A 15,045-nucleotide genomic window follows, 5' to 3' on the forward strand; every position below is an offset into this window, starting at 1 on the left:
ATTTTTGATTATATTTTTGATTTTTTTTTCTGTGTAGATCCTAACCTTCTCCACCTGTAGGTTTTTTTATCCTGCTGCTGAATACTGGAGCTTGTCATGGGGCCAGACATTTTTCCATTGTGATCACTGTGCCAATGAGTAGGTGGAATTTTTGTCTTACAACTCCGTGAGTAATGATTAGTAGGGAGTATATCGCAAGGGATATTAATGTCTTGAGATGCTAAACAATTTGACATCATGTGGTAAGCTATAACCGGGACAACAGAAGTAACTTTCCATTCAATGGATGTTTTGGCCTCTCAGATCTGCAGTTACTCTTGACTCAGAAAATAAATTCATTGCTCGTACGGTCAGGAGAGAACCTTGTCCTCTCATCTTCTCCCCTCTAGGTGTTGGAGACTGGGGCATCAGCTTTGGCACGGACCTTACCTAACAGAATTGCCTTTCCTCGAGAAATTGTTGGGTAAGTGGATGATGAGGCTGTTCTCATCATGGACTGCTTCAGAAGAGATGTTGTGTGAGGCTTGAGGGGAGATACTGCCCTGTAACCCCTCTTTGGAGAGCTAAATGAGTTTCCCCCCACAGATTTAACAATTTGAATGACAGAAACATCAAAGACAATTAAGAAACTTAGAAATCTTTAATTAAAAATTCAGCGCAAGTTCCATTCCTGGGTGAGTGGGTGCTGGGGTCTGCCAAATTGGGTGACAGGAAAAGGACAGGTGTAGCCAATCCTATTCCATGGTGGGGACGTGCAGTACGTGGGTCTCCTGAGGTGCTGCCAGGCCAGTTTTCTATACTGACATCTTTAAGGGTGACAATTTGGAGGGCTCCTCTCCAGAGAGAGGGAGGAAAGGTCTGGTCTCTCTGCTGTTTGCTGTGGAGACAGGCAGCATCCACCTGCAAAGACAGTGTAATACAGAGGGGAAAAGCTCTGAGGGACATCACAAAGACAATCTATATCTTCCACCTCCTACCTCAGCCTGGCTCTGTTGCTGCTGTCTTTCTTCCAGCTTCTTCTCTTCCCTTCCTGATTCTCTCCCCCTCTTTTCTTCAGCTCAAGTCCCACTTCTGTTCTTAGTAGGACTCTCTTCTCCGCATTCCTTTTCTGTTCACTGCCCTTTCCTCTACCTTTTTATCCTCATTTCACCCCTCTTCCCTCAGTGAATGCACGTTGGTGAAGTTTTCTTCCCAGACACAAGTAGAGACTGATTTGCAGATGCTTTTTTTTTTTTCTGCTGAGACATTGAGAGCAGGACAGCGTTCCCACTGCAGTTCAAGAGTTTCTGCATTTCAAGAGACCCAAATTCTTCTGAGAAGACCTTGCTTTGCTTCTTGCTTTTGCTTGTCTGTTGGTGCCTCCTTCCACCAGATCCTTTGGTACCCAGTTTCCTGGTGCAGAGCTGCAGCAAAGCTCTTTCTCCATAAAGAATTCTGGTTCTCTGCAGCAACAAAAATACCTTATCTTTGGTTCAATAAAGGGACTGGTCATATCCAATCGCTTTTATATATTTCAGCACAATGTGCTATCTGATTTATTTTAGAAGCATGTTCTGCAGAGTTTATCTCATTGTTTCAGCACTCCAAGAAATCTGTAAATGTTTTGAGAACCCAGGAGGTCCCAGACAAACACTTCCTTGCAAAGACCTTTCATAAAAGAGAATGTTGACATATCTAGTATTTTACTGGCTTTGATTTTTCATTTTGACTGGCTTCGCTGGTTACTTTGGTGTTTGCTGTGGCAGGAAATTAATGGTGGAGTCAAGTATGTTTGTGTTTGTAATTCTGTGCAAAAGTTCTATGGTCTAAAGATTATTCCCTTATAAAATTACCATTAGCTTAATTTAACAGCCCTTTTCTTTTGTCGAACATCAGTTCACAGCAATATTCTAACAGGCATTTTCATATTTAAATTCTTGAAAGGACCACAGGGTGGCAGAGTGATTAAACAGATATCTGCTGGAAACAGTTTATTTCACAGGCATAAACAGACCGCAGTCAGGCAGGCCAGAGTAGCTGCTGGTGGTGATTATCCCAATGGAGCTGAGTGATGCTGTCGCTTTGTAGCGTTTCTGAAGTCTCGCAGCAATGGTGGCATCATTGCAACGTCAGCCTGGGGAGCAGCTTTGCTGGCGGGTGTTCCTCAGCTGCGGGATGTCTCTGTGTGTGCCACACAGCCTCACCTAACGACAGGATGTGATGTGGTTAAGGATGGAGACAACGCTGAAACCTCTGCTTTGTAGAGTACTGTTTGACAAAGACAGTTTTTCTTTATTGCAAGCCTCATCAATCATAGGGGAGTATGATTCTGTATCTCTTGGCAGCAGCTGTTTTGGCATCCTGTCAAGCTGCTTGCGTCTGTTCCTGCCACCAGAACCACATATCCACAGATAGGTGTGCACTGCATGCTTGCACCCACCGCCCACCCCAAACTGTGGCTGTGCCGCTTACTCTAGGGCATGGAAGAGCCAAATAGCCTGAGGCAGAGTGTGCTCCATCATGGGCAGCGTGGAAAGAGCAACAGCCAAAAGAAACTCAGGCTGAGAAGCAGCAATAGGTAGCAAAGGACTAGTAAGGAACAGTGTCTTAGACTGAGTCTCAGCTCATAGGTGTTGTCTCCCAAGGGAGAAAAAAAAAGGCGCCTGAATGGTCAGGGCTGGTTACAGTGAAGAGTCAAACCGTCAGTTCAAGCCACAGTGATTTAAGTAAAGCTTTTTGATCTCACAACCAGACATCAACACAGATGGAGCGGAGGGACAGCTTAAGAAGCTGCCTTTTGCCACTTAGCTAGTAGGTGTTGTCTTCACACTTGAGATGTGGTTTAGAAAGCAGTTCCTTTGCAGCTCTTAGTCACACGTCCCAGCTGACTCACACCTCCAAGCCTGTTCACTAAGCTGGATACTACAAAAGCCCCAGACTACAACCTGGGCTAAATATACGATGTAGACACAGCTCAGGCTGAACAAGTTCATAATTGCTATCAGTTAAATGCAGAATAAAATAAAGAGAAAAGAAACCAAAAAAGAACTACTGGAAATACATATGAAATCTTGAAAGGTTAAGGTTTCTGCCAGTTTTACAGGTGCTTTTTGACAGGTAAATATTTTTGTGATGCTCAAAATCAGAAATTATTACAAAACTACTGAATACATGAAGTAAGAGAAAATGGAAAATGTTCCAGGTATAACAGATAAATATAGGGACTTGAGTGTATAGAACAAATGGCAGCACTGGCATTTTGGTTTAGCAGTTTGGTTTGGTTTAGCAGACCATGCTGTCAACTTGAGTTGTTGGGTCTGCTAGTCTGATGTGAATTTCTGATCTTTTTTCTCATTGAAGCTGTTTGTTTCCATAAAATATTTATCTGTTCACAGGAGCAAGCACGAAAACATGTAGCCATCTCTTGGCCGTGCTTTAGCTGTCAGTCTGCACAAGAATCTCACTGTCTCTGGCCCAATGAGTGTTAGGACATTTAACGCTAAATGGAAAAGCTGAGTAAGGACAGGCTTAGAAAGCCCCTTTCAGATTGTCTCTGCCTATCTCAGGATCAAAATGCCTTTTTCTCTGCACTTCGGCTCACTATTATAGCGATTACCAGGTCAGTGTCACATGAAATGCAAGAATCTAAACAGATAAGAGTCTCACTGTAGTGCTGAAATGTTGGACAGGTTGTGCAAAATTTCTCCTGTTATCTCACCATGGTGGCTTTTGCAGGAACTTGGATGTTATAATAGAAAAAGAGAAGTTTAAAACATGCCATTTTTTTTTCCTGAAAACTTACTAACTTTTCCTGTGGTTTATCACAAGACTGAAATTAGCATGGCCAGATGCATTCAGTCCTTTGAATCACACAAGCACTGATTCTTCTGACCGGTTTCTAGCAGACAACTTAAATTGTTGGAACGTCGAGCAGCAAATGAGCAGCAATGAATGTAATCCATGCACCGCCAAGAATGGGAAACACTATTGTACGTAGCCTGAAAAGAGGAGGGGAGACTGGACAATACCTGGTAGTTCCTCTGGTTCCACTTGCCAGGCCCTTAGTGCTAAGGAAGTGAACCAGTTGAAACACAAAGACAAGGGAGCTCTCTTTGCAAATAAGCATGGGAATATAGAAAAAAAGTCCTCGCGCTCATTTTCCATGAGGGTTGCAACACCTACGTAAATGAAAGGCCAGCTTAAAAGCCAAAACCCTATTTTGTATTTGTCTTCCTCAGTAAGAGGGACCAAGTATTTTTAAATTTGATGTTTACATAATGCTGGCTCTTATACAGAAGACGTTAGGAAAAACAAAACTGTTAACCCATCGAACAGCTTACCTGCTAACATCTTTTCTCCCTCAAGTGCTTCACCATCTTTTGCATGAGGTGATCAATGACTTAATGATTTGTCTGTCATTTTCCTGTTTAAAAAGGTCTTGTCATCCCAGCAAAGGAAAGACAAATAACCTTATATGGGGCTCAGAAACAATACTATAGGAGAAATAAGAAGTGTACACATGATTGTTAATTTTTTCATATGAATGTCTAATGCTAAAATAATCCTGCAGAAAATTAATTAGTGAGACTACAGAATTAATTTATCAAATCTCAGGTTAATTTATCAAGTGAAAATGTAGATCGCATGCAATATTCTTTAAAGCAGTGAAAGCAATAGTCTGATTTCACTAAGTAAACATTCAGCATTTCAGCACTTGGGCATTTACTCAGTGAGATAAGAAAGTTTATACAAATTACTAGAATGTTTTCTAAAACCAATACTCTGATACAATGTCCCTATTCATGCATGATGTTCCACAGAGCGTTATGACCTTGGGGGTTCAAACGTGTAGCCTAATACCTTACTGCATGCCAGAGAGACTCCAGCGTCATCAAAAGTCACTGGAAAATACTTGATGTTCCCCTCATGCCTGCGGTACTGACTCTCCACCAGACCTATGCGGCTCTTCTTGCTCTCTTGATGTTGTGGAGGATGAGTTTTAAAGTGTCCCGGGGCTCTAGCTTCAAGCTCTGTCATGCTCTGGCTGAGCAGTGCCTTCCTGTTAGCCAACTAACTTCACCTCCCTTAACTCCGGCTGTGCTCAGGTAAAATGCAAGTGTGTATTCATATCTAAAATAGACATCAACTCCTAAAATTGATCCAGCATTTATAAAAGAGAAATGAATCCACTTTGCAGAGATTACCTCAGAGGGATGTCTCTGTCAGGATTTCAGGCTCTGCACGTGCTGTCCCACCTCTTAGAGGAGCATCTTAGTTTTGGTGGCTGGTCTCCCCTGGGATGAAGGGTCAAGACAATTTAATCTTTTGCTAGACCTTATGTTCTGTAGCAGTCTGTACATTAAAAACAAACAAGATACAAACATATAAACAGGCTATTTTATATAGCTCATTACTGGGTTTTGGCTGAAACATGACCCTTTGGGGTTACGTTAATTAACCATTTTTGGGTGACAGCAGGCTTGGAATGGCTGATACCCAATTCCCTCCTCTTAGGCACTCTGTAACTGTAAGAGATTTCAGTGTGAACATGTGGAACAAATTAAAAATGGGATATCAGTGCACAAAGGCAAACATGGCCATGTATAATCATTAAATAATTCAGTGCAGGAGCTTGCGCTGGCCTGCATTTCCCAATTGCAAGACTGTGCAAGGAAAGATAGGCATTTCAGGCTGCAGACAAGCACCCGGAGTCAAGTTTGTCACTGCCCAAAGACAGCTTCTTCCCTCTTTTCCACTCCTTCTTCCTCCTCTTTTGTTCCTGCTCCAAGCTGCCCAGGACTGCTGCACTTCGGTGCCAGCTCTGGTGCTTGTTGGACCCCACAGCCAACAGTACAGCTCTGCCCACTAGCCCAGAAGAAACTCTCCACTTTCTGGTACTCTTCTTCCTGTTTAGTGAATTGACTTTCAGCAAGTAGAGGTCTTAAAAGTGGGAAAACTAGCATAAGACACATTGCAGATTGTGCCGCTGGAGCCGAGAACGGTGTGTCCCCTTTTAGCCAAACCCAGGTGATGGAGCCAAGGGCTTACCCAGAAATGGTCTGCAATGTACAATAACGTTCTCTTGAAATTGTCTTTCCTTCAGTCATGTGATAAAGTGCTTGATAAAAATTACTGTGTAAATTCTTTGTCCTAAAGATAAGGTCAGATGAGATGGTTGTTTCAATTCCCTTTTTGTTTCCAGCTCTGTGAATCTGTACTTTGTATGTTTTCAGTATGAGTGGAATTAGATGGTGTTTGCGAGTATTCAGTTTAAACACGACTTCTGAATTTACAGCAAGCAAGCTCAAGCTGTAGTGTTTACAGTCTTAAGGTATCCGCTCTCCCTGGCCCATTCCATGAATGAAATAAAGGCAGATTCCGGTTTTCTCCTTTGCCACCCATGGATCTCTGCTGCTCTTTGAGACCTGCAAAGGTGCTCATTAAAACAACGCTACTGGGTTGAACCAAAGGTCTATCTAGTCCAGTATTCACCTCAGTGGCTATAAACAGATGCTTAGGGAGCAGCAGGGAAGGCATATATGAAACATCTCGTGAGTGCTTGCCTAGCTTCCAATTATTTTCAGCAGAGAGAATTTCCTGCGCTGGATGTGGCTGCTGCCTGCTTAGTAACCCTCTGTAGGTTTCTTTTCCAAGCACTTGTCGATTTTTATCTTGACTCTTAAGTCCTTTCTTTTAGATCCAGAGCCTCCTTTGGTAATAAATACCACAAGTGTACTATGGGCTGTGCAGAGAACCGCCTTCTTCCCATTGTCTGCAGCCTGGTTGCTACTAGGTCCACTTGATTCCCTCTTAGTTCTTCTCTTGATTCTGAAGTTATCGTCTTGGTCCTGAATCGATGTATTGCAAACACTAAAGCATCCGCAATTTCCATGCACATGGAGTACATGCAGGCAGAAATAAAGGCAATGAGTAGGCAATCAACATATATCTTAATCGCATGCGTTTGTAAATGAAAACCATGGCTGGACCACTACAGGACCACTGCTGCCTCGGGGGTCTTCTGCAGGAGGTGCCTCCTGTACTTTTTTAAAAAAAGGCTGTTGGTTTTTTTTTCCCCATCAAAACCGTTGACAAACACTGATCATGACCTTGCACTTTAATTCCCACTGCCAGGACTAAATGCTGAGAGAAACGCTCCTCTGCCCTTTCAGGAATTCTGCATCCGCTGTCGCCTGGAGACAAAGAGGTGAGGTGGGAAGGGGACCAACGTCTGAAAACAGCCCCTGGGGAGCAGGTGAGCAGAAATCGGGACGGTGGGAAAGCAGCAGCAGTTTTTGAGGGTGAAAATCAGGACGAATAGCTCCCTCTCTGTGTGTTCCCCCCCCGTATCTCTGAGGATGAGTGCCAGGCGCAGCGCGCGCTACCTGAGCGGGCGGCCGCAGCATCCCCAGCCCCGCAGCCCAGCGCCGACCCCCGCACCCCGGCCGCGCTTCTCCTCCCGCGTTGAAGGGCGGACTTTGCACGGGAGGGGAGCGCTGCGCTCCTCCGTGCGCGGCCCCTTCCCGCCGCCCCCCTCCCGCCCAGGGGCAGGCGGAGCGGCCGAGTTGCCCTCGCCGCGGCGGGGCCGGCGGGGAACCGGAGCCGGCCCCTTCCCGCGGGGACCAGGCAGCGCCGACCCTGCCGTGTGACAGCCGAGGGGGGACGCTGCTGCCTCGGCGAGGCTGGCTGCGGCTGCGGCGGCTGCAGCCATGTGTTTCTCCGCCTGCCTGTGACACAATAACACGGGAAGCGGCGCGGGGGGTGGGGGGGATCCGAGCTTGCCGAGGGGAAAAGTGACCTGCCCCGCTCAGGTGAGCCGAAGCGGCGGGGGACGGCAGCCGCTGTCCCCCACACCTCCGGTGACAAGCTCTGCAGCCGCCGGGGCCAGGCGGGAGGCGCTCGGAGGAGCTGCCAGCGGGGGCAGCGCGGACGGGGGGGTGGGGGTGGCAGGTCCCCCCCGGTCCCCCCTCACCCGGCGGTGCTGTGCCCGCAGGCCGGCGGCGATGGAGGAGGGCATGAGCAGCATGCAGCAGAAAGCGGCGGAGCTGGAGCACATGGCCGAGGTCCTGCTCACCGGCGAGCAGCTCCGGTAAGCGGTGCCGTCCCCCCTCTTTGCCGGGGACACGTCCCCGGGGGACAGCAGCAGCCCCCCTGAAGGCGGGAGGGGGGACCTGCGGGGCGGAGGGCGAGGGTCTGTCCCCTGCGGGGCGGAGGGCGAGGGTCTGTCCCCTCGGGCTTTCCCTTGCACCGGAGCACCTGCCCGGCTTCCAGCGCGTCCCCGGGCTCCGGCCCGCTTTCCGCAGCGCGGAGCAGGAGGAGGAGGAGGAGGAGGAAGAGGAGGAGGAGGGGAGGTGGCAGCCGGCGCTGCGAGCCCGGGGAAGTAAGTCACCGCCTCGGGGGTCTTCTGGCCCGGGCACCTTTGCTCCCCTGCGTGGAATTGGAGGCGCCTGGGGGGCAAGGCTGCTAGGATCCCTGAAGGGATCAACCGATGCAGAAGGAGACTTGCACCTTTAAAGATTAAAAAACCCACCCAAACAACCCCTGAGCGCGGGGAACCGCTCCCGCGCAGTCCCCGGCTCCCGCCGCCGTGCCGGGCGGTGACACTCCAGGGGGGGCTCCTTCTCCGAAGGACTCGTTTTTATTTTGCATCAGCTGGTCCCAGCAGATGGAAGGGGATCCCTACTGGCCGCACCAGCAGTAATTAACAGTGCTGTGCGACTGGAGTTGTGTGCAGCACAGAAACCGTTAACAAAAATGCCTGACTCAGTTAATTTTTAATATCTGTGATGTGTTTAGTGTGCCATCTGTACCCATGCACTACAGAGGAAAAAAAGAAATTTTAAGGCTTTTGGCTTGTTGTTGGAACATCTTGTGATTCAGGAAGAAAATTCCTATTATTGTGTGTTATATGTGTAACTAGAAAGGGACTGTAGAAATATTCTCACGCTAGTTTTTGTTTGAATTTTCTTGGAACTTTTTGCTCAAATGCCAAACAAACACTGCAAAATGATAGAAACGTTGCTTGATTTGGGAGGTGCCATCATTGCTGCTCGTACAGACACTGACATTGTTACTGGTCGTATCCATATGGTAAGGACCATTGTCACCCTGTGATGCACACTAGTGATACCGTGTTTGGGGAGTAAACTTTGCTGTAGTGGTCTGGCTCCTGTACACACCAGTGTCTGCTGCAAGCTTGAGATTCCTCTTCAAAGTAGCCTGAAGGGAAACCTAAAGTGACAGGGTGTACCAGCACACAGGCTCTGCATGGTGGACTTAGCGCTGAGTTGTTTGTCCAGGTACCTGGTAAGAACCCTGCTGTTCCTAATTTATGTCACTAGAAAATGAAGGTTGAAGGCAAATGCAAAATTTCTATTAAGATCACATGAAGTTTTTCTATATGCGTCATACTTAAACATAAAAGCACAAGCTTTGCAATCTTTCCCTAAGGAGAAGACTGAGGAAACTTCAACGTGTCTGGCTCCTAGAATCAGCTCAGTAGTGTCACAATCAAGTATAAGAGTTGGTGTCTTATTTATTAAGGTAATGAAACATGATGCTATTTTTGGGCAGGATGATCTACAGATATAAAATAATTATTCCCCATCCCATGAAGTTACCTATGGACATTCCCTTGCAAATCTGTAGGAAGTGGCCGAGATCTCCTTGGACTGTGGTCCAAGGACAACTCAGCCTGCATGTTTAGCTACTGCTGAATGGGAGGATCCGCTCTCCCCTCCAACCCTTTTCCTACTCCCCGCTCCCGGCTGCGTAGTCCCTCCTTCTCTGTCATGCCTGCTTATGTAATTCTTGTACTTCTTTGGAGCAGATCCAATGTGGTGAAGTGGTGGGTAGGTTAGTTTTCTGATCTGCTGACTGCCAGAACCCACAGGAGATAGATGGTGGGAATGTGGAGCCAGGAGCAAGAAGAGGAGGTAGTGGAGAAGAAGCGACACCTCCCATTTTGGCAGCAGTGAGCTGTTGGGTCAGCTGGAACCGTCTTGTGAAACTGCACCCAAAATTGCATTCTGTTTCTCTGTCAGCATGCTCTGCAGAGGGTTAGTTTTCTTCAGTTTTCCAGACAATAAAAGTCACAAAATATGCGATAGAAAACTGGCTGGTAGACAAGTTTTAGCCAACCCAGCATTTAAAGTTTCCCTTTTCCTCTCCAAGATAAGTGTATAATTGTTAGGGCTAAATGGAAACGTGGAGGGTTTTCAGGATCAAAGACAGGCTATCTCAGCAGCCTTTGGGCAGGCAAACAGATGATAGAAAACCAGCACACGCATGCATTCAAGGAAACATACTGTACTCTATTCTTAGGGATGCTTACAAATGCAAGATAAGCTCCCAGCGGGAGTGATGCAGCCAGACAGGTGATTATGGGTGTATTTGGGTGAAAGTGCATAGGAGCAAGTGTTGCATACTGCGAGAAGAATGCATAACTTAGGAGTAAAAGTGTAAAATGAAACTGCGAGCATGGTGTTGCTTACATAAACCCAACCAAATGTAGGTATTTAAAGCACTCTTGTACTAGACCAAACAGCACGTGTGTCTAATCTCAAATACTTATGAGAGCTGCTTGATTTAAATTCTTTACAAAGTTCTTTTTGCCCGTCTTGCTTCAGCCTCACATGTTGCCTCATGGCCCCCGTTCCTGTGGCCTGTTTTTTGCACATCTGTCCCTCTCTGGCAGGGACCTCCTCATGCAGTGAGGACTGAAGTCACCTGAGCAGCGCCTTGGTGAGCCTGGCTTTGCACAGGGGCAGTGCTGGTGGTGGGGATGGAAGCCCTCTGCCCCCTCCCCTCCCCAGGCAAATGCACGCTGGCTAGCGGAGGGAGAGGAGGAGAAGGCCAAAGAGTTTTTTCCTTCTTGTCACTGTCCCTCGGTTGCTTGTGATCTGTGTTTCTCCTTTGTGAGGTCAGGAGCCTCTGCCCTGGTGTGTGCCATGGCTGCTGGCACCTGGGGAGCTCGCTGCTGGCACAAGCTGGCTTGGGGCTTTCACCTACCAGCTTCGGTCATGAGCAGTTTGTGGGAGCTGAGGCCATGATGTAAATCCTGGTCCATGAGTGGGGTGATTTATGGAAAAAAACCACCATGAACTTGATCTATATTTTAGCTAACATGGTAAATTTTTACATCCAGTAGTGTCCTTTGCCTCTATACCCGGTAGCTGGCTAAGCAAATATCTAACTCTTACTTTTAGTGAATAGAAACATATTTTTTTAAAGTGAGGACTTCTGAAGTTTAGTTCTTGATGAGCCTTTAAATTATCAGGCTGAGAGCCTGATGAAACAAAGCTGGAGATCTCAACAGCATGGTACTTCAGGACAGCCCTTTGGCAGGTTCTCACTGCCATGCAGAAGACTAGGAAGAACAAGGTGGGAGCTGGGATGGGCACAATCCAGCTGCGGGCTCTTTAGGCACCACGAGCTCTGGACAAACTGCCAAGGCTCTGGCTGCCTGACAGCTCCAACCACCCAAAAACCCAGCTCTTCCCCCTGTTCTGCTGCAGTTCCAGAGAGCCTATAGCTGTTTGGTGGTGAGCTCGGTCTTTTGAGGTTATCTGCAATGGAGGTGCCCTTCAAAGGCTCCACAGGTTACAAGTGACCCATATGGACCTCTCCCCTGAAGTAACCATGAGCAGCACTTGAGAGGATCATGGGGCCTTCAGCTTCCTTGGGGCTGGGAGAGCCCTTCGAAGCCTCCACCCCGCTACGTCCCTGCCTGCAAACACTTGCCTGGGGGCAGCCCCAGGGAACCGAATGTCCCTCAGCTTCCTCGGTCTCACATGGTGTCCCTGCAGGAAGGGATCACAGCCTTACTGCTTTGGATAATCATCATTGGAAGCTTAATAATGGGAACGTATAACGGCACTACTGAAGTTGATGATAAGAGTTTTATTGGAAGCAGAGCGATTCCAAGTTCATTTCTCTCCTGGTCAAAGGCAAGAGGCTGTGCCCATTTCAGCACTGTTTGGCAGAAGGATTAAAGTATCTCTGTCTGGGTTTGAGCATTAACTTAGTTAGAGCTGATCTTGCAACCAAAAGCAGTCTGAATGGGCGTGTTTTGATATGCTTGCTGGCTGCCTGTCTTACAAGTCAGAGGTGCTTGAAATCTTTCTTGTCTGCTAATTGTTTCCTGATGCCAGATTGTCACCAAAATCTGGTATATCTTCCAAGAGTCCCTCATTTCTTGCAGAAAATGTGCCTAGTCATTCAAGGTATCTTCAGGCTTCAGTTGACCAAAGAGCAATATTAAAGAGCTCATTTTTTTTCCCTTTTAAATAAGAAATTGCTATTGTATATATGGTGCGGTTCTCTGTAGCAGGTCTAACTTGAATGACATTTAGTGTCTCTTCAGACTTTTGGATACCTCTTTGCGATCAGCCTTTACACGAAGCAACACCTTTCCCAATTCCCATTTCTGTTAAATAGTTGAGTAAATAATTAGTAAAATTATTATATAATACTAGGAAATATTATATATTTCCTAGATTATTATATAATATTAGGAAAATTATAAAAACAAGGAAACTTGTTAGATGAGACAGTGATTTTGATAGAGTAGTTCTTATAATTCAGCATCTTCTTTCTTTCTGCTTAGGGAAATATGAAGCATGTTTCTTAGAGAGTTTTCTTTCTTTCAGAAGAGACAAAATGCAAGATACAGTTCAACAGAAATTTGTTTGCTTTTTTATCAGAGCTTGTATATGAGTTTCATTTTACAAAGGCGGTTTTATGTGGTAAACAGCTATACATTTTGAAGCTGCAAGAGAAAAGTCAAAACCAGTTTTCACTGGTCTTCTGAAGGTCTCACTTCAGGAAGATTATCACTTTAAGAAAACTTCTTAATATATTGACATGCATAACTTTCAGAGTCATTAACTTCTGAAGGATGATAGCATCTACAGGTCTAGAAATTTTTTTCTTATTCTGAGCAACAAATAGTCAACCTTTTTCACAGTGGTAGGGTTCAAAAGTTCATTGGCATTCTAAGGTGCAAAGAACCCAGGACACATAACAATGTTTCTAGAGATATGTAATCAAGACAGCCTTTGCGTTAATGTATTGCTATAATATAGAAATATATTAACATATAGTTATATCATTTATTAAATGCTATCTCTGTGGTTGAAAGTATATTAAGACCCTAGTGATGCGCTACTACAACTGTGTAAGATTATTCACTAAAAGGAACTTAAGGATTTAAGATATATTGTTGTCTAGAAGTCAGTTCCTCTCAAGTCAGGTCCTGACCGATCTTCAGGTATTAAACAAGTGCATATGCCATTTTTAGATGAGATTTTGTGATCTGCCTAAGCCAATCTAATATTATACTTCCACCTAAAGGGCTGATGTGCTTTTCCACCCCCTACACCATGTTTTTGCAACTTTCTTAGTTCTCCAGCAGTGGTTGCATTTTCCTTAGCCAAGAGCTACTGATTGGGCTCAAAACTAGCCCTGAAAAAATAGTTTTCAGTCGTCTCACTTGGGAAGGCACTTGTCTGCTGACTTCATTGGGGCGGAAAGGACACAGGAGATTATATCATCAGATCTCTGTGGAACAGAGTGCTCCAGAACTCTCTGTCCAAATAATTTCACTTTCATTAATTCATTTTCTAAAATCAAGAAACCAAAAACTTGGCAATCTTTTCTGTGAAGTTCCACCAGAGTAATAAATACACTGAAAGAAAAGGTTTGAATGTGAAGGTTGGTAAAGCTGCAAAATTAAGTGCTCTGAAATCAAGAACTTTCCTGCTAACTCTACCCTATCGCAACACTTTCAATTATATATTTTATTTAATACAAAGTATTTAAATTTTATAAAAAGCATGTGTTCCTCAGATTAATATGTTCATTTTTCTAGAATCTTTGAGACCGGATGCACCTTCTCACATGTTTCAGTCTTGCCCGTTTGTACTAATTTTAATGACATCAAATGCCATATGTATATATAAGCATGCATGCATGCAGATACATACATGCATGTATATATGATATATGACATATAATATATGGTATATGTATTTGTATATATATATACATGATACATACATATATATATATGATTCCTGGGCCAGGAGTTTCAATTTCTCATGTCCTTCAGCAAAGTTTGTGGCTATTCAACATTTCTAGAAATCAAGATGTAGGGTTTTTGTTTGCTTAGTTCTTTCCTTGAAGCTATGCCTTTTAATAATGCAGTCGTTCCCATCAGCAGCTTTCCTCAAGCACAACTCAGAGATCAAGTAGTTAACAACGCATGTGCAAATAGCAATCACTCTTTCACTATTTACACAAGAAGGCGGATGTTGTATGAGTGGTTTGTGCTGTATATTTTATGTATTCTATTCCAGATGAAGTGAATCATTAACTTCTGTCTCAGGTTAGCAGAAATCAGCAGGCAAGCAAGAGATCCTGGATGTGGGTAGCACATGCAAGAATATTTTTTATTTATTTTTCATTAGAGGAACTTCCCATGAACAGGTAAAGGAAACTGTTCTGATATTGATGCTCCTGCAGGGAAGGCAGAATTAATGTGCCAAAGGCAATCTAGCTTTGCAGTCATTACACAATCCCTGCTCCTGGAGGGGCAGTGGCCATAGGCTCGCACTGTGGCAGAGAAGTCCTCAAGTCACTTGTCATTATTTACTATTTACTAGCTATAGCGCCTAGGAATTTGAGCTATTTATCAAGTCCCGGCAGGGGTAGGCACTGTATGCTCAGAAGAAGAATAAAGCGTTTGCAAAGGAAACCTTGGCTGCAGTTGGTGGCGGTTTCTTGCAGCAGTAGCAGGCTCTGGCCAGCGAGAGAGGGTCTGCGTGAAGCCACAGATCTTGGGGAACCGAAGTGAGACTCTGTCGGGATTGGGATTTCTGGTTTGAGAGATCAGGCACCGAGCCCAGGAGTGGCATCCCTAAAGCACAGAGAAAAATACCTCCCACGTGTGGAGATGCAGAGGTGATGCTGTGAGTGCCGGAATGGATGGGGAGCTTTGGGTACTGTGTTCAGGAAAGGATCTGTTTTTTCTCCCTCCAAAGTCACATCTGTAGAGTAAGAGAGAGA

The 15,045-nt window shown here is 45.4% G+C and overlaps 1 protein-coding gene across 2 annotated transcripts in view; it reads left to right on the plus strand.

Moving 5' to 3' along the window:
* The first annotated feature begins 7,459 nt into the window (after positions 1-7,459).
* The window catches only part of DEPTOR (DEP domain containing MTOR interacting protein), a 78,930-nt gene continuing 71,344 nt past the window's right edge, over positions 7,460-15,045 (plus strand). Inside the window, exons 1-2 of one of the 2 annotated variants that reach the window (XM_074577736.1) lie at positions 7,460-7,790; positions 7,973-8,068. In XM_074577736.1, the coding sequence (XP_074433837.1) occupies positions 7,983-8,068 (86 nt within the window). In that variant the 5' untranslated portion in view covers positions 7,460-7,790; positions 7,973-7,982. The other variant, XM_074577737.1, reaches the window with a different exon arrangement.

This window comes from Larus michahellis, chromosome 2 (genome assembly GCF_964199755.1).
Source record: "Larus michahellis chromosome 2, bLarMic1.1, whole genome shotgun sequence".
NCBI classification, from domain to species: Eukaryota; Metazoa; Chordata; class Aves; order Charadriiformes; family Laridae; genus Larus; species Larus michahellis.